This window comes from Ipomoea nil, unplaced genomic scaffold (genome assembly GCF_001879475.1).
Source record: "Ipomoea nil cultivar Tokyo-kokei standard unplaced genomic scaffold, Asagao_1.1 scaffold3087, whole genome shotgun sequence".
NCBI classification, from domain to species: domain Eukaryota; kingdom Viridiplantae; phylum Streptophyta; class Magnoliopsida; order Solanales; family Convolvulaceae; genus Ipomoea; species Ipomoea nil.
Window position 1 is genome coordinate 2,825,894 of NW_017619515.1, and position 24,234 is coordinate 2,850,127.

The 24,234-nt window shown below is 32.9% G+C and overlaps 2 protein-coding genes across 5 annotated transcripts; one reads left to right on the forward strand and one right to left on the reverse strand.

The window, feature by feature from the left end:
• The first annotated feature begins 19,181 nt into the window (after window positions 1-19,181).
• LOC109166165 (protein PLASTID REDOX INSENSITIVE 2-like) lies at window positions 19,182-21,711 on the forward strand. 3 transcript variants are annotated; one of them, XM_019315059.1, is made up of 4 exons: window positions 19,182-19,420; window positions 19,562-19,666; window positions 21,241-21,496; window positions 21,589-21,711. In XM_019315059.1, the coding sequence occupies exons 1-3, from the start codon at window positions 19,205-19,207 to the stop codon at window positions 21,433-21,435; spliced, it is 516 nt and encodes a 171-aa protein (XP_019170604.1). In that variant the 5' UTR covers window positions 19,182-19,204; the 3' UTR covers window positions 21,436-21,496; window positions 21,589-21,711. The 3 variants fall into 3 exon arrangements, with proteins under 3 accessions (XP_019170604.1, XP_019170605.1, XP_019170606.1); XM_019315060.1 differs by lacking the exon at window positions 21,589-21,711 and adding an exon at window positions 21,054-21,133 and having other exon boundaries at window positions 21,241-21,308; XM_019315061.1 differs by lacking the exons at window positions 21,241-21,496; window positions 21,589-21,711 and adding an exon at window positions 20,965-21,039.
• Window positions 21,433-22,575, reverse strand: LOC109166166. 2 transcript variants are annotated; one of them, XM_019315064.1, is made up of 4 exons: window positions 22,092-22,575; window positions 21,857-21,993; window positions 21,671-21,772; window positions 21,433-21,634 (listed from the first exon to the last, which is right to left on the reverse strand). In XM_019315064.1, the coding sequence occupies exons 1-3, from the start codon at window positions 22,354-22,356 to the stop codon at window positions 21,680-21,682; spliced, it is 495 nt and encodes a 164-aa protein (XP_019170609.1). In that variant the 5' UTR covers window positions 22,357-22,575; the 3' UTR covers window positions 21,433-21,634; window positions 21,671-21,679. The 2 variants fall into 2 exon arrangements, with proteins under 2 accessions (XP_019170609.1, XP_019170607.1); XM_019315062.1 differs by having other exon boundaries at window positions 21,433-21,772.
• Between the last annotated feature and the right edge of the window lie 1,659 nt (window positions 22,576-24,234).

Consider the following 24,234-nt stretch of genomic DNA (forward strand, 5'->3'; position numbering starts at 1 on the left):
TGTTTAAAATTTCTGGGTTAATCTTTCCAAGTAAGAGTCAAATTTTATAGATGCAATGATACTAATCATAGTATATCATACAATAGCAAAGATATTGGATGCTATATATAAAAAAAAGGTTAATTAATCAGGTTGACAAGAAATTAAATATTTTTTTCATATGATTTTCTTTTTTAAGTATGTTTAAAAAAACACAATCAATCAAGAAAATCTTTAACTTCAATTGTCTATAACCATTCAATAATACGTTATGTAATTAAGTTGACATTTAAGTTCTATACCTCAACAAACAAAAAATTTAAGGTTTAAAACTTTAAATCTCATTTATACATGGCGAGTGTTGTCGTTGTAGGGCTGGTCTTGATTAAAATAGGGTTTAAGATTAATTTATAATGGCATAAATTATAAATATCATCATCACTGTACTAACCATAATTGTAAGTAATGTCCCTGTTATTATGCTCGTGATTCGTGGATAATATTAAATTAAAGGAGCATATATAATAAAGCAACGTACAAGTTGATTAAAAGAAAAGTCAGCTTTCTACCCTGATTCTATGTTGTACACATTCTGATTATTGGCCAGAAAATAATATTTTTTTTCGAAATATCTCTTTGGACCAACGCCTTCAATTCTGGTGCGACTGTTGCAACTTGCAAGGACCATTTAACATGTACTCCGTAGTATATATATATATATATATATATATATATATATATATATATATATATATATATATATATATATATGGTCTGATTCTGGTGAGAACCACTGTGAACCTGTGAACTCCTATACACCGTTGAAATGTGAGATTGGACGGCTGAAATTTGAGTAGTGCAATAGTGGCGCATCTGGTGCATTTGTGAAGTAATGTGATGTAATGATCTATATTCACCAAGTCAAAATCATTATAAACCACAAGATCAAGTAAGATCAGCGATGCATAATGGTAAATAGGTTCACATGTTAACAGGATTCTCATTTGATAAGGATGAAATGAAAATTTTTACTGAGGTGAAAATTGCAAACTAAATTTGACTATTGATAAATGTTGATCAAAGGGATGTAAAATAAGAAAAAATGTGGTGATATTTTGATAATATTTCAAACTTAAAGTGTATCATGTAATAACTAACATTACACATAAGCAATTGTACTTGTAAATATTTATGCTTGCACTTAAAGTTGTTATGCACACTACTGGAAATTATGGAATTTCCGACCACCTGAAAGTGATCTTAAATCAAGTTGAAAGTCTTGTTCCGACCACTTTTGGTATCCGAAAAAATCTTTGTTGCTATTTCCGACCACTTTTTGCTTTCAACTTGAATTAAGATTACTTTCAGGTGGTTGAAAATTCAATAATTTCCAGTAATGGCAATACACGTCCGTAATTCTCACGAGAAGCATGATTCTCATTGAAATCTACATCTATACATATAAACACCTGAAAATTTTAAATTGTTAATTTGCATTGTGTACCATCCAAAAAGATTTAATTTTTTAGGTTGCACTCGGTACAATCATAAATTTTCTAGCACTTATATTGATCGATAATATCCGATATAATCATATATACTATATTTTGTTGTATTGAGTATTATCAAATGAAATACAAATAATATTCGATACCATTATATATATCATCATATTTAATTTGTTTGTATCTATTACTATTTACACTAATATCCCTCACTAGCCTAAAAAATCCCATACATTTGAAAGTATTTGGAAATGACAAAGATAGGGCTAATTGAAAATAAGACTTACTTTGAATTAAAGTCCTTTTGGTGTTTTTCTAGCACAGTGGTTCCCACATTCCAATTCCAAAGGCATTGAAAGTCCACTACATACATATGATGCATCATGCATGACAGTGATTAGTAGTAATGTGAGAACGTGTGTACTATCTCATTTGTCCATCTAAGGGTCAAAAATTAAGTAAAACTGAAAAAAGATGCGTTGAAATTTTTGTAATTATAATAGTACATTTTGATTTTTAAAACACTTGATAGTACATTTGCAGATAATTAATAGTGCATATACATGAGTGCGCTATTATAGATTCTGAATTCATGTCAGTTATTTGCGAATGCACTATCAAACATTTTCAAATGCAGTATCATAAATCATTTTTTTTTTAAAATTTTTCGATCTTGATCATTTTAGATGGATGGATGAAATTAGTCTGCAGATCCTAGCGGGGGCCATATGTGTGTGGGTGTGTGAATAACAAAATGTATATTTTAATTTGTATTAAATTTCAGCCTATAGTAATCAAAGTTTGTTGAAAGTGATCTGTTCTGCCCACTGCTTAATGTTGAATGTCCTATTCTAATTAGTCCAACAACACATCTGACAAAAAACAGGCCAATCTTTCCCCCCACTTGAAAAAGCTAAGGTTGTACACATTTTTCCTATAAAACAATACAGTTTTGTTAGGTGATCAACAACCATCAAACATTAATTATATTATATCATCTAAGCAGCCCCTTCACTATCCAAGAATTTAATTAAGACAAGACTAATGAAAACCTTCAAGAGGACAATCAATAGGACAAGTAATGAATGGTTGAATTGAAGCATTAATATTTGGGGGTTTAACAAACACCATCCTTGTCGATCAATGACATCTATGTGGCTCTCTCGAATGGGAAGTTACAAGTTCGAATCCCAATGAAGGCATTAACTCGTTTCGTGTATCCAATAAGTAGGGGCGGGAGTACGTAGGTATGATTAAGGTTATACTGCACTTTATTTTTCGAATATCCAAAAATTTTGAGTGATAGTTTTGAACCTTGATATCTGAATCAAATAATAATTTAGATATTTTAGTTGGAGTGAAATTATTTAAAGTTAGTTTGGGACATCCAAAACTTTTTATTAATTTTAATTTTTTAAATTGTATTATTTGTGTATATCACCAAACAAAAAATAACACAAAATACAAACGAATTAATTAAGAAAGTCTTAAAAATTAATATAATATTATTACTACATATTTTAATAGTTAATATTTATATAATTTTTTTGAACAAAGCTAATATATAATTTATTAATATTATATTCATATTAAAATTTCGGGCTAGCTCAAGTTGAATGTCAGATATGGATAAAATTTCAAAGCGCTCAATATTGGGACCAAATTTAAATTTAGATATATCATAATTTAAAATATCCGATAATTATTTTGATTCATCAGAAATTTAAAAAATTGATTTAGGTTATGGGTGTTAGTTAATATAAACCAAATAACACCCACCCTTATACGTAAGTATCAACATTTTGTAAGATACAACCAATCTAATTGAGTCTCAATTAAAATACATTATATTCAAGATAATTATCTTGAAAGTATTATTATATATACATGAGTTCAAACTTTTGAGAATGGATATTAGACAAATTTAATGAACTACAAATCTTTACAGGGCGTTTGGTTGGAGGGATTTTAAATTCCCTTCCCACCTAATTCCAAAGGCCATTAAATTCCGTAGTTTGGTTGGAGGGAATTGCAATTCCCCCATTTTCATGGAATTAAAATCTCATGTCCCCCTGGTATTTTAATTCCTGGAAACAAAGATAGTGATGAGTCAAAATTACCCATTCCTTTTTTAACCTAAAATTAATGTCTAACAACAATAATGGACATTTTTGACCTTATACTACTTATTCCCTTTCAATTCTCATGTATACCAAACATTGGAATTGAAATTCCCAGTAATTCTATTCCTGTCAACCAAACACTGAAATTTAAATTCTCACTTTATTCCCAGTAATTCAACTCCCATGGAATTACAATTCCTTTCCCACATAATTCCCCTCTCCAACCAAACGCCCTGTTAGAGTTCTTTGGAGTACTTTTGTCAACAGATGATGTATCCTTTTAGTGCTAGCTAGATGATTGCTTATAGAAAGTCATGCTCATTGTTGATTAACAACACCCCTCCAGCCATTGATTTTGGTGGATAATGGAAGCATGATGCTAATAGTGACAATTAATAATTGTCCCTTACTTGGAGGAGCGTATGAGTTAGGTTATAATTTTGTCTTTTTGTCCGCTGATTATTTTTTGATGAGTTTTAAATAACACGTGGACCATAGTATTTTTTTTATCGAGTGACATGAATATTCGAACTCATGATCTTTCTTGTATACTTCATTTCAATTAAAAGGCAAAACTGATAGTCGGATTGTACATTTATACTGATGTATTATATTTCAGCAATAATGATGTTATCATTCATATTGGCGGTGATGAGAAAGACCTCATAAATCACAATCATTCGTCACTTCATAACCTGGAGGGTGTGGTTAAGTAGAAGGGACTCATCCATCCTTAACCAAAGGTCAAGGGAACACAGACCAGCTGTCTCATCCAAAAAAGATGCCTACAATTCAGCAAGAGGATTAGTCACTGTGTCCGACGGTAGAAACCTTAGGTATACCCAAAAAAAAAAAAAAAAAAAAAATCATCCCTTCATAATTGTCATACCATTAAATGTTAACCACAAGTGACACGTGCAAATTTGATAGGTTTTACATGGCTTAATTATATATAGTAAAGCAAAGCTAATTAAGAAGCCCCACTTTATAGCAATTATGTGTTTGGAGACCAATCACCGATGTATATTAGGTTGTTAATTACTTAATTGACTTGCTTTCTTTCTATAATAAAAGTCAATTAGCCCTACCTTAGAGGCTGAACGGGTGACACATAATTCTCGTATTTAGAGATCACGAATTTGATTCTTACCAAGCCTTTGATCTAATCGAACCTATTACACAAAGTCTTCCGAGTACAATTATCTCTCCTTTGTAGTTTACGAACTATTACACAGGAATTAACTGTACACTCTCAATTCTCAAATACTGTTGGAGAGTTTCCCTCGTCACAAAATAAAATAAAATAAAAAAGTTAATTAGCCCCATTCACTTTATTGTAATTACAATTCAAATATGGTAAGTATGTTTTTGGAAACCAATAATATTAGTTGAATATAATACTCAGAGAGTGAGATGACACTCAAACACTCAGCCCCATCCCAATGGCCAGTGTATGCATGCTCTCATCTCTTTTTATCTAACCAATTCAAAGAGAATCCTAAGTACCTAAAGCTCACCTAAAGCCAAAATATGTTACTTTTGTTCTCCCTGTGAAAATAAAGTTTGGGATTGAAGAGTTTATGCAGTCTGCACCTCCCCTTTTTCCATGAGATTTTTTTCAGAAAGTTTTATATTATTTCACATCAATCATTAGAGTTTTTTTTACGCCTGGAGTGTCGGTGAAGAGGTAATAAATCAATACGGTTTATAAGTTTCTTAAAGCACTCTACGGACTACGGTTGTTAGAGAAACCGAGTCATTATTTACTTTCTTTCATTTGGCTAACTAGTTGATCGAATTATGTTGGAGGCACAATAATTTTTTCAAAACAATATTGCACCCCATCAATCTCGAAGGCTGTCCTAGCACTTGGAGTAGTCTTGGTGGAGAAGGTAAATTGTGGAATGTTTTTCAACAATTCACAAGTTCCTTAAAGAAGCATCCCGCAACCTATTACCTGGCCTCTTTTTGGTTTGATCAACCAGTTAAAACTGTGACAGGCGCTGAGCAAGATTTTTTTTTTTTTTTCCAAAAAGTATTGCACCCCAATCTCGAGGATTTCCCTACCCCTACTGATCTAAAATCTTGGTGAATGAAGTAAATAGCCGGTTATATCTCAATTGTTTACGAATTCCCCACAAAACACGTACTCTATGGTTACCATCAAAGCAGAGTTATTAACTCTCTTCAAATCGATGCATGAACCAGTTAAACTATGCTCAGGAAAAAAAAAAGAAAGATAAATAGAGAGGGGGGGGGGGGGGGTAGGGAATATCAGGTGCTTTTGTGCCATTATATTCCTGTTTTTCTATCTTTTTTTGGGCTGGGTGTTGTAACAACAAGCTCGTGGGGTTTCTGGAAAAGTGAGAGCATAAACTAACATAGGACCTCATGGGGAATAAAGCTGAGGATTCAGAGGTTGCAATGATTTTCATGAGCAGTTAGTTGTGTTTGTGTTTGTGTTTGGATATGAGATTTTATGCTGAATGAAAGACACCAAAATATATATAATTCTCCATATCTCATCTGTCCCCATTTCAGCACTTCACATTATATTTCTCCCAAAAAGAAGCTTGTAAAAGAATACTCATTGCTTCTGCATACATACATACAAAACTTTTTATGTATTTAATTGTATATGCATGCATGTATATATGTATCCATACATATATGTATGTATATACATTAAATTAATCACCACTACTTTTAGCACTCATTTTGTGGTTCGGCAATGTGTCTATGTCAATGACAGCCAAAGTACTTAGTTGTTTTATTAATTCTGATGATAAAACATTTATTATAAACATCATATTTATATGTAACATTAATCGTATATTTACAAAATCACTCATATATACCGTATTGCAGGGGCTCCACTCTACAACATATTGATGCGGAAGGAAGAGAATGTAGCATTAATCGTATATTTACAAAATCACCCATATTTGTTATCTCTCTAACATACACAACATATTGATGCGGAAGGAAGAGAATATAACATTGCTCATTTTAAAAGCCCTAGCATATATAGAGAATATATCAAGTGAGAATGAATGTTAATATAAAAATTGAAAAATAACATAGACAGGTCCAATCAAACAGTTAAACGATTTAAATTTATGAGGTGAAAATTTTATACTTTTTCACAACTAAAAGTGTACATTTTACTATATAATATAATATATAAAATTATAAAAGTGAAAGCAATACAACTGTCGTATTTTCACATGGTAAAAACCACTTTTTGCACTAGATCTCGCACATTATATATATTCATCAAACAAAATTCATATAAAGAAGTATGTATCTCCTACTTGAGATCATGCAATAGATTTATGCAACTTTAATTTGCAACGAGGAAAACTGAACCAAGCAAGCATGCATTGCATGTGACTCTTTCTTGTTTGGAGAATATGTATACAAAAGAGATGCCTTTTTACTCTCTTTAAATCGCAAGAGGAGACCAGTGCTCTTGGCTTTCCAACTCATATTTCTACCTCATATATCATCTTTAGATTCCACCATAACACTAGTAATGATACTAGAGCCGTCAAAACGAGCTTAGTCAGCTATGCTAATTTGTTCGGTCTTATATAAGTATTTTTTTTTTTTTTTTTTTGAATGCTACTAGCTCTATTAGATGTTCATATACTTTCTCAACCTACTGAAACACAAAGAGCTAATAACGCCTCTACTGAGGCTCGAACTTACAATCTTCCAAATGAAAGTCCAACCCGGATACCATTAGGCCACATAGTCCTGGTATATATATAAGTATTTTTTAGTTTTCAATTTTCACTACACTTAATTCTTAATTTCCTATTGAATAATGGTAGCAATGAAACTAGAATATTATATTAGTATATATATTGTAATATTATCGTAGTTTAATTTAGATAATATATAGAGACTTAGAGTGTATCCAATTTTGTTTTTAACAGGTCGGTCCGTGGGACTTGAAGGTGGAGCGTTATGCTGTGCAACTGTGTACACCATGCATGGTGCACACGGTTGCAAAAACGACTTTGTTTTGACTAGGGGTGGATACTTCGGTTTTGTTTATCCGAACTGAACCAAACCGAACCGAACTAGTAATAGAAAACCGAACGGTTCGGGATTTTGTAACCCGAATGGTTTAGTACCGAACCGAACCGAAATTGAATGGTTTGGCAAAAACCGAACCGAATGCTATATAATTTTTTAAATAAATAAATAAATAAATAATAATAATAATAATAATAATAATAATAATAATAATAATAATAATAAAAAGAAGTAAATCCAAGTTCATTGATGCCTGCTCCGTCGTTCAGTTCTCATTCTTACTGGTACTGAACCTTAAATTTTTTTAGGAATAAGGGTCAAATAGGCCATCGAACTGCACTCAATAATACAATTAGGCCACCGAACTTCAAAAAGCTACAATTGGGTCCCTGAACTAACAAATTCTATTCAATTAGTCTAATTTGTAGGTTTCCAAGTTGTTAGCAGGTTACCTCTTTTCAAAAAAAAAATTAATTATTATTTAAAATAATTATTTAATATTAATAATTAAAATTAAAAAAAAAAAAAAAAAAAAAAAAAAAAAAAAACAGAGATTGACACGCCGGAGACGAAGAAGGTTTCTTCGTCTCCGGCCATGGAGACGGAGAAATCTTCTTCGTCTCTGGCTGGAGACGAAGATATTCTTCGTCTCCAGCCAGAGACGAAGAATATCTTCGTCTCCATGGCCGGAGACGAAGAATATCTTCGTCTCCATGGCCGGAGACGAAGAATATCTTCGTCTCCATGGCCGGAGACGAAGAATATCTTCGTCTCCATGGCCGGAGACGAAGAGACTCTTCGTCTCCGGCCATGGAGACGAAGAGTTTCTTCGTCTCCGGCAATGGAGACGGAGTTAACTTCTTCGTCTCTGGCCGGAGACGAAGGAACCTTCTTCGTCTCCGGCCAGAGACGAAGAAATTAACTCCGTCTCCATGGCCGGAGACGAAGAAGGTTTCTTCGTCTCCGGCAGACGGTATCTTTTTTTTTTTTTTTTTTTTTTTTTTTTTTTAAATTTTAAATAAGTATTTTAAATAATAATTTTTTAAAAATATTATAAATTAGGGGTGACCTGCTAATAACCTCCAAAACCTACAAATTGGACTAATTGAATAGAATTAGTTAGTTCAGGGAGCTAATTGTTGCTTTTTAAAGTTCGATGGCCTAATTGCATTATTAGGTGCAGTTCGATGGCCTATTTGACCCTTATTCCATTTTTTATTTGATTTCTTTATAGCTTGTTTTTTACATTGCACTTTTGTTGTTTGTCGCAATTGTTCTTTACCTCACAATTATATCTAACTTGAGTTATATTTACAATATTATGTATTTTCCATAGTTTCATGTTTTTCTATAAATTTAATGTGCTTTACAGTCATTCTAATTTTGATTTCCAGTGCACTATAATTATTTTCTAGTACTAGAATATATTTCGAGGGCACTAGCAATCACAGATTGTGTCCAAAAATTAACTATATAGTAATTGACACTAGTTCTTTTAATATCAACTATACAGATAGATGATTATTCATCTTATCAATAAAAATATTCCAAGTGAACCAACTGAAGAGTCGGTTGTACAAAAACGTTAACTGATGTTTGGTAATTAGTACTTAGTATTGTGTTTGAACTTTGGATTGCTATTTTGTTATATAATGTTTAGAGTTTGAATTTGGATTATGTGAATATGTATTGTTTGGTAATATGTTCGAAAAATTAGGAAATGTTGAAATTTGGGGATCTTAAACCGAACCGAATTAAATCCAAACCATTTCAAACCGAACCGAACCCTAATGTTAAACCGAATGGTTTAACTTTTTTAAAACCGAAAAACCGAAACCGGAATCGAAACCGAAACCCAAAACGCCCACCCCTAGTTTTGACGTCCGACTTAAAAAAAAAAAAATCAGAATTGCATAACTACACATCCATAACTTCATAACTATACATCCAGAATTGCATAACTACACATCCATAACTTCATAACTATAAATCCAGAATTGCATAACTACACATCCATAACTTCATAAGTCATCACTATACATTTAGAGTTGCATAACTACATACACATCCATAACTTCATAACTATAAATCCAGAATTGCATAACTACACATCCATAACTTCATAACTATACATTCAAAATCGCATGCATAACTACACATCCATAACTTCATAACTATACATTCAGAATTGCATAACTACACATCCATAACTTCATAACTATACATTCAGAATGTGAAATTATAACTTCATAACTATACATTTAGAATTGCATGCATAATTACACATCCATAACTTCATAACTATAAATCAAGAATTGCATAACTAGACATCCATAATTTCATAACTATAAATCCAGAATGTGAAATTATAAAATTATGAACATATGTTTACGTAACTAACGGCAACCGAAAATGATTTTTTTCTTATTTAAGTAAAACGACACCGCTTTTGCATCCGTGTGCACCATGCATGGTGCACACGGATGCACAACATAATTTGCCCTTGAAGGTGGCAAGGCGGGCCAACTTACTCTAAGCCCACTAAGTAGCGGGTCTCAAAGGTCTGGCTTGCATTGATAGCTCTAAATGATATGATCTTGCATCAGATCCGTAAAAAAAAACTATCTAATGGTATTCACATTTAAGGATTTTTTTTTTCCATCTAACTATTGGACTAGTCTTTGTTAGATGGAGGCCTGAAGGGTCAAGTCCAGCATAGAAGTTTGATGGGCAAAGTCTAGCATCCTCCTACTAATGTGGATTCGAAAGTGTAATTTTTCATTTCCTCATTTTTAATCAAATTAACTGGATTATCCAACTGATGAAATGGACTGACTGATTCAACGATGATGTCAGTCAGTAAGGCAGATTATTGAGATGTTTATAGAAAGAGACAACGACACAAAGTAACACACAAGATGTTTACCCAGTTCGATGCAGTGTGTATCTACGTCTGGGGACGATCACATAAGCGTCAAATCCACTAAATCATAATCCAATGTACAAAGGTAGAGAAACAACAATCTCACCCGAGTGTCCCACACAAGGTACGTACCCAGTCTACACAGGTTTAGTGGATGGTTGAAGATGGAGAGCCATGCATACAGAAGTCCAGTGAAATCCCTTCACTTGGAGAGCCAACTTTGATGCAGTCCACTTCAATAACGCTCTTCTCGGTTGTTCCCACAACAGTGTGATCGTAGCGTCCTTTCGTTTAAGCAACAATAATTCTTCTCAAGTTCTTCATCATAATCACCATGAACATGTTGTATTGAGAAGAGGCATGATAATCAAAGATCTGATCTCATAAAACTGTATTGGAGTGTTTTTTCCTTCTTGAAAGCGTAACCCTAATTCTTGTCGAATAAGAGTACTTATAGTTCCATAGTACGAACACTCTCCATAGATATCTTTGATTGTAGATGGTAGGACAATATTTGAAGAATGTAATCATAAAGATTCGGTCCATACCTTTCCAAAACAGATACGCTGATCTTCTTTCCAAATCAATCTTCTTTAAACCGCGTACAGACTTTAAGGAAACATCTTCCTAATTCAGATCTTCAGTGTCAGTCCCTCTGTTGTTGTATTTGATTGATCAGTCCTCTGTAAGATAAAAAAACCGACACTAAGCTAATCCTATCTTAGTTTGCCATAATAATATTGCCAATTATAAGTTGGGGTTTTTGAGCAATTAAAACACTAACAGAAAGTGACGCTAACTGCTACGCAGATCAGATCACAAGTTCAAATCTCCCCGTCTTTTGAACTGAATTCAATTTCCCATACCTATTAAGTAATTACATATAAGATATCTTTACCCTTCACATAAAATATATTTAAACTGAATTCAATTTCCCATACCTATTAAGTAATTACATATAAGATATCTTTACCCTTCACATAAAATATATTTAATGATAGATCTCGATACATTTTGTTTTATAGTGATTGTATAAGAAAACATGCATCCTTGGATTCCAAACATGTTTGCATCAAAAGAAAGTGGGAGAAGATAGAAGACATATAAAGAGGGAGAAAGAGAGTGTATGTCTCAAAGGGGGGAGTGCACACTCATACTTAATTACTATAAATGAATTCTTCTTTCCATATGCTCTCTTTCTCCAAAGGGCACTTTGATAAAGAGTAAAGAGTGGAGACAAAAGAAGTCATCCCTTCAATCATAAAAAAATGCCACACTAAGCTGGATACCTACCTACTTCAATTCCCACCACTTCTTTCAATTCATCATCTTATATACATGTGTGTGTATGTATAATTTTTTTGTCATGATTATAATATCACATGACAAGAAAACACGTAAATATCAATTGATTTAATGACAAAATTGCAACAAAATTTAAAGAGAAATGAATTTTCGTAATAATTAAATAGATCTTTAGTTACAGACATATTAGCGATCAGTTAATGATGAAAATAACACTGGTTTCGGTAAAGTTAAAAAGATGAAGTTAGCGCCAAAATTTGGCAGACAATTTTAATGACTGAGTAATAATGTGGTTTTTATGAAATTTTAGTATCGAATTTCTTAATTATATTAATCATTCTATGTGTGTGTGTCGAACCAATTCTAACCTTTAATATGGGAAAAATCGAAGAGCTGTAAAATAAGAAAAAAAAATGTGGTGACATTTTGATAAATATTTCAAACTTAAGGTATATTTAAAGTGTAACCATTGATATGTATCGGTGCAATTCACCATTACATATTAGTGATTGCGATTGTAATTTTTTGCATAGTGCATTCTAAATTCTCAATTTTGATTTTTGAATGTACATTTACATATCAACGATTGCATTTATTGTTGCTATGCGATACACATTCGTATTTTTCACGAGAAGCATGATTCTCACCAAAATCTACCCCTATACATATATCCTTTTCATGATTAAAGTGTTATGTTATCAGCCGTTAATTGTATTAAAACTTAATGTACATTTATTATTTAGTTGTAATTGTAATATACCGTATACTTATCAATTTATTGAACAAAAAATGTATTGTCATAAGGAATACTTTTTTTTTTTTTAAATATTCTATCTCATATTCATGAGTAATGAAATTACTTATTATTTATGAATTAACTGATTTCACCATGAAATAATTATATAAAAATATGTCAATCTTATATATTTGCATTTTTTGGGGGTATACTTGTGTTTTCACTGTCGAACACAGTGACTAATTTTCGATCTTGCTGAATTGTAGGCACCTCTTTTTGGTCGAATAACTGACCTAAAGATTTAAAACTGCTCCATACCTAAAGCTAAGGATCCAACCTTTAACATACCTAAAGCTAAGGCCTATATATTTGCATTGTGACAACAGAAACTAGGATATATATATAATCTAGACTCTACTCATAATGCTCAAAGACAAAATTAAACAAGAGACAAATATAAAAGATTCATGAAATCATTTAATTGGATTCATCGATATAGAAGTTGACAGCTATAATGTGATTATATTGTTATGCCATCATATCTTTAGCTAATTTGAGGATGAAACTTTGGGTAAAACTATTGTTAATTTGTCATTTTGTCTTCATTGATTGTTATTGAGTTGGACTAAATAAATTAAATTAACATAGACCACCTTTAAGTCAAATATATAGCTTTCACACTTATTATCAAATATATAATAATCTTTAATTTTAGGGACTATAATAATGTTCGTCTAAAAATATCCTCACAAAACAATAATTTATACTTTTACCCTGAAAGAAGTGTTGCAAAAATCACGCCTAGGCGGCGCTCGACCGCGTCAAGGAACGTCGAAATCGACCTCCTCCACCACCGGCCGCCTAGGCGGTCTAAGTCGAACTCTGTTTTTTTTTTTTTTTTTTTTGGGGGGGGGGGGGGGGGGGGACCGCATAATCCCCTAAAAAATTAAAAAGAAATTAAAAAAAAAGGTTGAAAATCGATGTCTAGGCGCTAGCCGCCCCTGGGTGCCTAGCGTCTTTTTGCAACACTGCTTGAAAGGGGTGGGCGATTGGATGGAACATGATTTTTGTACCAGAAAATCATGAATTTGATTCTTGCTAATACCCTCTCAGTTGAGCCTGTTGCATAAGGTTTTCAATATACGATTTACCTCTCATGTGTAACAATCATTATTGTATGGACCATGGTCCATACAACTTGTGTGCACTATGAATATAGGATACATTTTTAATATACTAAAAGTACATTATTTTATATATACTATCAAATAATGTACCTTCACTATACAAATAATATACTTTTAGTATATTAAAAATGTACCCTATAATCATGCTCCACATAAGTTGTGTAGACCATGATCCATATAATAATTTGTCCATGTGTAATTTGTGAATTATTACGCATGAATGGAGTTCACGCCGTGTGCAAAAAGTGAGCCCAAAACTTAAAAAGGATACTCTCTATATTATTAAGGTTAAATTAATGACTTTTTACATCCTTTATTCACTCCATCTAAAAACTATATATGATGCCGAAGGCTAAAGTTGAAAATGATGAGTTAAAAAGGGTTGCCAAAAGCATTATTATTATCTTCTCCTGCAGTACTTACACTGTCATCATTAATTAAGGAAAACAGTACTTACGTTGTTGATTAGTACTAATAATCAAGAAAAAGGCATGTAATTAAAGACAAAGAAGAAGGATTTCATTGGAGAATGTCAAAGATCTGACTCAATTAAAAAAACAGCATTTTTAAGTGCGACATACATGATATCTAGGAATATATGCTTTTTCATGTTTACGTTTTGGGTATATAATTGACTTTTAAAGAATAGAGAGTGTACTATAAAGAGTATGTTTTCAAAAAAAAAAAAAAAAAAAAGAATAAAGAGTATACTATAAGAACAATTCATAGCGAGCGTTGAATTTAGCCTGATTTGATTCATCAAAGTTTTGATTTGAAAATTAGAAGAAACTGTTAAGAAATTTGTCATTAGAAATCGAGTTTTTGACAAACTTGTTGACCATTTTGAAGATTTAGAAAAATGTTTGTCACTATTTCTGAACACTATGAACGGTTATTGGAAAATATTGAACGAAAACCTAGAATTTAAGGTTAGATATTGAGTTTCCAACTAGCTTGAATTGCCTACCACTTTGAGGGTTTTGAAAAAAAAAAAAAAATGTCACTATTTTTGACCACCAAGAGACATTGAAAAATTTGGACGGAAACCTAGAATTTGAATTTCCAATTAACTTGCCAACCAATTTGAGGATTCGGAAAAAAATATTTGTCACTATTTTTGACCACCAAGAAAGGTCTTTGGAAAATTTTGGATGAAAACTCTAAATTATATTTGTAGTTAGAAATGGAGTTCGACTAACTTGCTAACCACTTTGAAAATTCAAAAAAAATATTTGTTAGTATTTCTAACCACCAAGAAAGATCAAAGAAAAATTTAGACGAGTAAATCATATGATAATAAATCAATGAATTAACTATAGAAAGCCTAAATCAATCAATGCAAAAAGTCAAGGTCTAAAAAGGGTTTCAAGAACCCTTTTAGTAGAGTTCGTTACACATGATATTTCTAGTACAGTTTGCATATCTTTTACAATTTACTGCTATTATAGAATAGTAAAATTTACTCAATGCACACCCTCAAATAGAGACCGTAAATTTCTTTCCTTACTCAAAAAAAAATGCTAATAAACAAGAACATGGGACTTATCCAATCACATAATGGCAGACACGACATACATGAAGAGTGATAAACTAATGATCTTGTGATTTTATTTTATATTCTTTTGGGTATTTTTATATTTCTTATTGTCTCAAAGGACACATCTTTTCTCACAACTTTTAAAGATGATCTAATAAGAGCATCTTTGCAGCTTGTTTCATTGGAATTTTTATGTTCCATCATACATAACTTTTTCCTCTTAATTGAAATGTCTGATTTATTAATTGATTGCCACATGAGAGCATAAAAAGGGAACTTTAATGCAATGTGCCACTAAACTTACTAATATGTAATATCTTGGGAGAATAAAGAATAATCTTAATTAACCAGCTTGTTTGGCGTGAGTGGCCGTGCACTCTTGTCTCTTAGGAAGGATTGAGAGTTCAAATTTCCTCTCGTATGGAAATACCAATCTGGTCAGCACTTTGCCCGTGGCAAATTATGCTGTGGAACTATGTCCACCTTGTAAGTTGGATACGATTCCAAAAATGTTCATAATTATGAATATATAGTTCAAAAATTATAAACATATAGTTCTATAATTATGAACATAGAATTGTGGACATACTTATGACATATAATTCTATAATTATAAATATCGAAATTCAATAATTGTGCATATGAAGTTAAAAAATTATGAATATATAGCTTTATAATTATAAACATATAGTTCAGTAATTATGAACATAGCGTTCTGTAATTGTAAATATAGATTTCAATAATTATGAATATATAGCTTTATAATTATGAACATAGAATCAAGGTGGACATGGTTCCATAGCATAACGATTTCTTTGCCGCTTAATTGTGCTGGTCCAGTACGGACGATGATTAGTTTGATTATGACACGGGCTTAAAAATGTCTTCTACAGTTAGAGCTTACTCAGGACACCTCGTGATCTAAGTTTTTCAGTATTTACCCATTCTATTTACATTGTAAAAAGTTACAAATCAATTTAAGTGTCATTCTAACTTTTGTAAAAATGTTTGCGTATATATCATCATTACTATATTTCAAAAATAGCAATGAACTAAAGATGATTAGACTATTAATTAATCTAAGTAGAAGTAGAAGTATTACCCTTTTTAAAATGAAATATTGGGCTCCAATCCAACCCAAATAGTCCCCATCTAGCATATATTAACAAGACGGCTCAAAACCATGGAGCCTATAATAATGGTATGAATGACAAAAATCGAAGTTAGGTACAATATAAAGATCTATTATAGGCAAATTGTAGTAAGATATTCCTTAAACACTAAATAATATAGCAAACCATATACAATCACATATTATTGGACTTCTATTCAATATTTTATCGTAACCTAATTGTGTACTTATTTTTAATACCCTAGGTTGACCAAATCCGTCAATTATTAGCAGTACGATATTATTTATTTGCAAATTATTATGTGGATCAGAGTTCACCTTGCAAGGTAGATTCGTGTCTAAATTTTCACAATTTATCTTTTAAAAATTTAAAAATTGTATACTTTGAACATACCATGTTAACAAATATGTAATTGATTACCTTGTTTTGTATTTATAAGTTCCTTTCAAATATTGCAGTAAGACAATAATAACATATTAGGATTTGATGATTCTATATTGTATTCAGAAATTTCCTTCTACCGTTGTTATGTGTTCTGACTTAGAAACACAATTTGAATACTAAAAATATACAATTTATACGTCGTTTAGGACTAGGGTCCACATTGGTTGATGGAATAACAACTCCGCAAATTATGCCATGGAATCGTGTTCACCGAGAATGATGAACACATAGGCAAAAAATAAATAAAAAAATTCGCGGATGTGGAGTTAACGGCGCGCGTTTGATCAAATTATGAATTTTCTGTTATGAGATTATGAATTTTATGAAAATTCATAATCTCATAACAGAAAATTCATAATCGCATAACAGAAAATTCATAATCGCATAACAGAAAATTCATAATCGCATAACAGAAAATTCATAATCGCATAACAGAAAATTCATAATCGCATAACAGAAAATTCATAATCTCACAACTGAAAATTCATAATTTCATAACAGAAAATTCATAATCTTATAACAGAAATTTATAATCTCATGGTTCCAAAATGAATGTGTAGGCATGGTTCCAAAGTGAATGTGCAGGCATGGATTCATAATTTATGAATGTCCGTGATTTCGGACGGGAATATGTAGGCATGATTCCAAAGTGAATGTGCAGGCGACGGGAATATGTAGGCATGGTTCCAAAGTGAATGTGCAGGCATGAATTCATAATTTATGAATGTCCGAAATTATGAATGTAATGAAAATTCATAATCTCATAACAGAAAATTCATAATTGCATAACAGAAAATTCATAATCTCATAACAGAAAATTCATAATCTTATAACAGAAAATTCATAATCTCATGGTTCCAAAGTGAATGTGTAGGCATGGTTCCAAAGTGAATGTGCAGGCATGGATTCATAATTTATGAATGTCCGTGATTTCGGACGGGAATGTGTAGGCATGGTTCCAAAGTGAATGTGCAGGCATGAATTCATAATTTATGAATGTCCGAAATCTTTGTTCACCTCAAATTAAAGTGAAACCGCAAAATGTGAAAATAAAGAAGAAAAGTCACGCAATTAATTAAGAAAAAAAAAAAGAAGATAACGGTGTACTAACACCGTTGGCGCAAATTATGCCATGGAATCGTGTTCACCGAGAATGGTGAACAAAAGGCAAAACGACGTCATTTTTAGGCCAAAAAAAAAAAAAAAATCGCGAATGTGGAGTTAACGGCGCGCGTTTGATCAAATTATGAATTTTCTGTTATGAGATTATGAATTTTATGAAAGTTCATAATCTCATAACAGAAAATTCATAATCGCATAACAGAAAATTCATAATCTCACAACTGAAAATTCATAATCTCATAACAGAAAATTCATAATCTTATAACAGAAAATTCATAATCTCATGGTTCCAAAGTGAATGTGTAGGCATGGTTCTAAAGTGAATGTGCAGGCATGGATTCATAATTTATGAATGTCCGTGATTTCGGACGGGAATATGTAGGCATAGTTCCAAAGTGAATGTGCAGGCATGAATTCATAATTTATGAATGTCCGAAATTATGAATGTAATGAAAATTCATAATCTCATAACAGAAAATTCATAATCGCATAACAGAAAATTCATAATCTCATAACTGAAAATTCATAATCTCATAACTGAAAATTCATAATCTCATAACAGAAAATTCATAATCTTATAACAGAAAATTCATAATCTCATGGTTCCAAAGTGAATGTGTAGGCATGGTTCCAAAGTGAATGTGCAGCCATGGATTCATAATTTATGAATATCCGTGATTTCGGACGGGAATGTGTAGGCATGGTTCCAAAGTGAATGTGCAGGTATGAATTCATAATTTATGAATGTCCGAAATCTTTGTTCACCTCAAATTAAAGTGAAACCGCAAAATGTGAAAATAAAGAAGAAAAGTCACGCAATTAATTAAAAAAAAAAAAAAAAAAAAAAAAAAAAAAAGATAACGGTGTACTAACACCGTTAGAACCGTGTTCACCATGAATGGTGAACACGGTTCCATGGCATAACGTCTGCACCGTTGGAACCGTGTTCACCATGAATGGTGAACACGGTTCCATGGCATAACGTCCCTAACAACTCAACATTGGACAGTCCAAATTCTAACTAAAATAATTATGGGCCTACTACGGATATGTCTCTTAGGCCCATAAATGAAATTTTGGAAATAAATTTTTATAGAAGCCCAAACTAATTGGGCCGCTTATTTTCTAGTTTTTATTCATGACTTCTTACCCGTCTGGCCGCGATAATGGCGATTCAGGCTGCTTCCATCTTCACCGCCGTGACGGTTGTGCTTCCCGCCAAAATCCCATGGCGGAGCCGTCCTATCCTGCGCACACCAAGCCTTATCGTACGCACCCCTCAGTCCATCACAGCTGCAAGGCGCTTCATCTCAACACCTCTCGGAGCTGCACCTCCTCGTAAATACGTTTATCCCGATCCAATCCCTGAATTCGCTGCTGCGGTTTGCCACTTCTCTCTCTCTCTCTCTCTCTCTCTCTCTCTCTCTCTCTCTCTCTCTCTGTTTTTGTATTCATATGGTTTATGTGTGTGCGGAACTGCAGTTACTGACTCGCATTTGTTCTGTATATTGTGAATGATGAAGGAGACGGAGAAGTTCAAAGCGGAGCTATCCAATAGACTGTTTAAGGAGAATGAGACTTTTAGTTCTCGAAACGAGCTTGATGCCGTTGTCAGTGTCTGTGCAGAGGTAAAGATCCGCTGATCTAAATTTTTAACTTTCCTGTGGATTGTATTCGTTTCTGAAATGTTGACGAATGCGTATTAGTATGCTAGTTGTACAACTGATGAAAGTTTTGACTCTTGATCTTATGCTTGCATGTTCATGAGTTGCTCGACAAAATGTCTAGTTAAAGGTTGAATACCTTGCGTGAGGATCGAGATGTATTTCATTGATTCAGCTATTCCTGAGTATCTAAATGCATTCTAACATGCCAGTGTCAAATTCTTTCAATTTTATCAGCCATGAAAGTATTTGGACAAAATTGATTAAAAATAAAAAATTCTTATTTATAAACAAAATCTCATGTTCCTGAAAGCTGCGTTGGCCTAATTGCACTTACTCGGGCAAAATATAATCAGCTATAGCAGTGATATTTCTTTACAAAGTGAACTGTAATGTAGCAGCCTCTTCTATGAAAAGAAATATGCATCTCGACATTTCCCTTGGAATTCTCTCATTCAGCCCCAATAGCATTACATAGGTCGGGTATGTAATGCATTTCAGGTTTTCATTTGTTAGAATTCCTTTTACTAAATATAAGAAAACATGCTTAATTAAGATTGGTTATCAAATTATGCTATGAATAAATGTGCATCTGTTAATGCTCGAAGAGGATATTACCAGCCTGTGATGAGTGAAATCTGTGTTCTAGATTATTATATAGGCACCAAACACTGATTTTCCTTTAATTACTAAGTAGTAATTAATCTCAGAGGAAGTAAACTGTCTTTTATCCTCTCCTGCAGGCAGATAACATTTCATTCTTTGAATCCTCTAAACCTTTTTTTTTTTTTTCTTTATGTAATTTGTTGTCATCACTCATCACATTGCAAGATTTCTTACAAAATTTCCCTTAAATGCTCTGTTAACTTTTAAAATTGTCAAAATTGTCTTTTATCCCCTCTTAACTCTTCCATGCTGTTCTCTGTTCTGTTAATTCTATAGCTGTTCTTATGGTTTATGGTTCTTGATTATTTTGAAGGAACAAGGCGATTCTCTATCTTATTTTGTGGTCTCTTTATCTCACTGTAATACATGACATATTCATTAAGTCATATTCTCGTCTTGGGTAGGAGAAATGGCAGTTAGCATCTTCCAAAGCATTATTGAGTTACAGTGTTTGGTTACTTGAAAATGAAGATCTGATGGATGACGTAGAACAAAAACATGAGGCCCTAAACAACCTTAAATTCAAGTTCTATCATTTTAAGTAAGATTTATAGTTTTAGGATGAATTCCATAATCATGATCCTTTTTTGTGGTAGGAAATCGAATCCGCTATTATGAGCATGTTTGTTTTCCTCGGTGATATGACTCGATTCTGACAATAAAATAGTACAATGATTGACTTTAGGTAGAGAGCTATCTGACGTTCCTAAAGAAACAAAGCAGCACCAAAGATACAGCTTCATCAAGCTGTACTTGGCCTTTTGTGTGTGTGGTGTTAATATCTCTGAAAATAATTCAATGCTGCTGATTGATTCACACTTTAAACATTAAACCATATTGATTGATTTCAGTAACTTGTTTTGTGAATCCAGATTTTTAGCGAATTCTTGCGCGATGAATATGGAGGCCCGGGGACATTATTAGTTGAGCCTTTCACTGATATGTTTGTTGCGCTCAAAGGAAGGAAACTCCCCGGAGCATCCTTGGCTGCACGGGCATCCCTATTATGGGCTCAAAAGTATGTTGATCAAGACTGGGAAATTTGGAACTCAAAACATCCAACATAGCAATGATCACTTCTTGATTGCATTTATGCATCAACTTACTATCAACACTGATCTTCATTTTGTAAGTACATTTCTGATTTTCTGCTCAAACTAGAATCAGGAAAACTGTGGAACCCAGTAACTGGTATGATTTCTTGTTTTTGAACTATACAGATGTATTATTACTCAAACATCACCCGGATGGATCTCGAGCTGCACGGTTGCATTCAGCATCAGAAATTCAGAACTAATTTCTTGTTCTTCATCAGCTCACAGATTCTGAAATGCTCTGCAACGATGGCCGCCATGATTTAGTCCTTGCAATTGGCTGCCCAGATCTCTGCCGATATCTTGTATCCTGAAAACGATAGAATCATAGAATTAGTGAAAATTTCTTGTCTTGAAACTATAATCTGTTGTGATTTAATCTTGTTGGCCTCACTTGATTGTTCTTCTCAGGCTCTGAGTTTCCATCTTCCAAAACCTGCTGTTTCTCTGAATCCCCCTGCAGATTCTCACAAACCTTCTTCTTCATCTTCATCTTCGCGTTCTTTTTGGCTCTCAGAACCTTCATCACCTCTGCATACAAGCAGAGAGAAGAAAAACAAAGAAAGAAAGGTTAGAGAAAGTGAAACAGCTTCTAATTACAAAGTGTAAAGCGCATATATACTACCAACCTTGATTGGTGACCAGCCGGTAAGCTCTGCCCAGAACTAAGGTATCAGTGGGGCGGAGAAGCTTGACGCGGGTAAACCGTACCGCCCTCTCGTCGGAATTCTCCTCGCCGGCGGCGATCGGCAGCGGTATAATGAGAGAAACGTAGTGGCCTGGGTTAAGCTTCATCACCTCACTCGCCGTCACCGGCCAATACATCCTTTCCAGTCTACCACTGGGATGCTGTATAACCAGCGCTGCAGCGTCCACCGCCTGGCAATTCCCCATTATTATTTCTCTTGTTTCTGTGCGCGTATGTATGTATGTATGTATATCTGAGCTGAAAAAGGAGGAGAAGAAGAAGAAGAAGAAAGAAGAAAGATGAGAGAAGAAGCAATGAAATGAAGAAACGGAAATAAGACGATGAGATAGGAGTGCAGTACCCACCGTCCCCGCTGGCTGGTAAAATAGCTAGGTCTCGTTCAGTCACGCTCTCGATATGATTAATGTGTCCCACCCCACCATTTTATTTATTTATTTATTTATTATTCTTTCTTATTATTTTGAGTAACACGTCATTACTCGAGTTTATGTCTCAGGTTTAATCGAGAAAATTTTAACAAGAAATGAATTTGTAACTTTCAACTACAAGAATTATGTTACCCGCATGAACAACTCAGTTGGTTGCACTGGTAAAATTTAGGAACAATGACCTGGGATGGAGGCTTTACCAACTGCAGTATGAGAGCAATCTCTTTGTGCGCAGTAAGTAAGTAAGGAGGGTTCCTTGTGCGCGGTTAGCAAATGTCTAACCTTTGTGTTCAGCTAAGTTATCATAATTTATATTTTCTCAGATGTTCTGTCGGGTCGGTGCGTAGAAGTTCTTGGAATTGAGAATTCAACATTTTGAGAATAAAGAATCAAAGAATCATGTTATATTCACTTGTTCGCCTCTTTTGAGGCAATTATAATTATTGTTATTATCTTATAAGCTAAAATAGGCACAGTACACACTACAATATATTATTTAATAATTCGTATTATGATTTAAATACACTTGTACTAAGGGCATATTATATTATTTGGGATGGCTTGTGCATATTAGCCAATAACAAAGTATGATTTGTTAAAAAGTATGATTTGTAAAGCTTGTTAATTATATATAAATTTAATTTGATATTTTATACACCTAATGTCACAATCACACAGGAGTGCTGACACTTGATGATGAAACGAACTTTTTTTCTCGCCATTTACTTTTTAAATAATTTTTTATTTTTAAATTTTACTCACTAATATTAAACTAAGGAATTTTGTATCATGCGGATAATAGAATAATATTAGATATAATTATATATACTATTCTTTTGTTGTATTAGATATTATTAGTACTTGTCAATAGTATCATATACAACACAATGCTATGGTATAATCAATGGTAGATTTTTTTATATTAAAAGATTACGAGTTTGGTGCGGATTTGAAGCACCTCCAACAACATTTAGAGAGGCCTATGCCGGAGATTGCATGGAAGAAACTAGGCAACATATGATCTTTATTAAGAGTCATTAGACTCTTGGGGTTTGTCACACATAATCTTCTCAATGCGATTACTTCTCTTATAAAATTTATGAGATATCACAGAAGAACATATTTTACTTAATAGTTAATATATACTCTATGAGTTTGTTTTCCGTTAACATTCATGTTATTTTAGTAATAAATGAACATCAAATTCATTTTAAACGAAAGTACAACTCAATTGAAATGAAGTTTTATCCAAAATGAATATCCACTCCAATTGAATAGGAATGTAGGTGAACAAAAAAATGAGTTAATACCCAAAATCATTCTCAACTATAGTGGTTTTTCTCAATTTCGTCCTAAATGACTTTGGTGACCTAATATCGTCCCAGACTTTTGTGTTTCGCTCAATTTAGTCCCAGATTTTTGTGTTTTTGCTCAATTTAGTCCCTCATTTGTTATTCTGTCCATTTGGTGTTAAATAAATAGACAATTCAGTAATTTTAATATTGGCATCTCTTTACTCATAGACATGTGAACTGCGAAATCCCTTCTTTTTTTACGAATTACTCCAGAATTACTCCTAAAACTGCGAATATAAAATTTGATTTGCAGGTCCGGGAGTAAATCTGGGTGTAATTC

Coding starts and splice junctions, on each gene's coding strand:
- LOC109166165 (XM_019315059.1), top strand. CDS start 19,205: ATGGCGATTCAGGCTGCTTCCATCTTCACCGCCGTGACGGTTGTGCTT. Junction 19,421..19,561: donor TCCCTGAATTCGCTGCTGCG/GTTTGCCACTTC, acceptor TGAATGATGAAG/GAGACGGAGAAGTTCAAAGC. Junction 19,667..21,240: donor TTGTCAGTGTCTGTGCAGAG/GTAAAGATCCGC, acceptor TTGTGAATCCAG/ATTTTTAGCGAATTCTTGCG.
- LOC109166166 (XM_019315064.1), bottom strand. CDS start 22,356: ATGGGGAATTGCCAGGCGGTGGACGCTGCAGCGCTGGTTATACAGCAT. Junction 21,994..22,091: donor CCGGCTGGTCACCAATCAAG/GTTGGTAGTATA, acceptor GCTTGTATGCAG/AGGTGATGAAGGTTCTGAGA. Junction 21,773..21,856: donor AGCCTGAGAAGAACAATCAA/GTGAGGCCAACA, acceptor TATCGTTTTCAG/GATACAAGATATCGGCAGAG.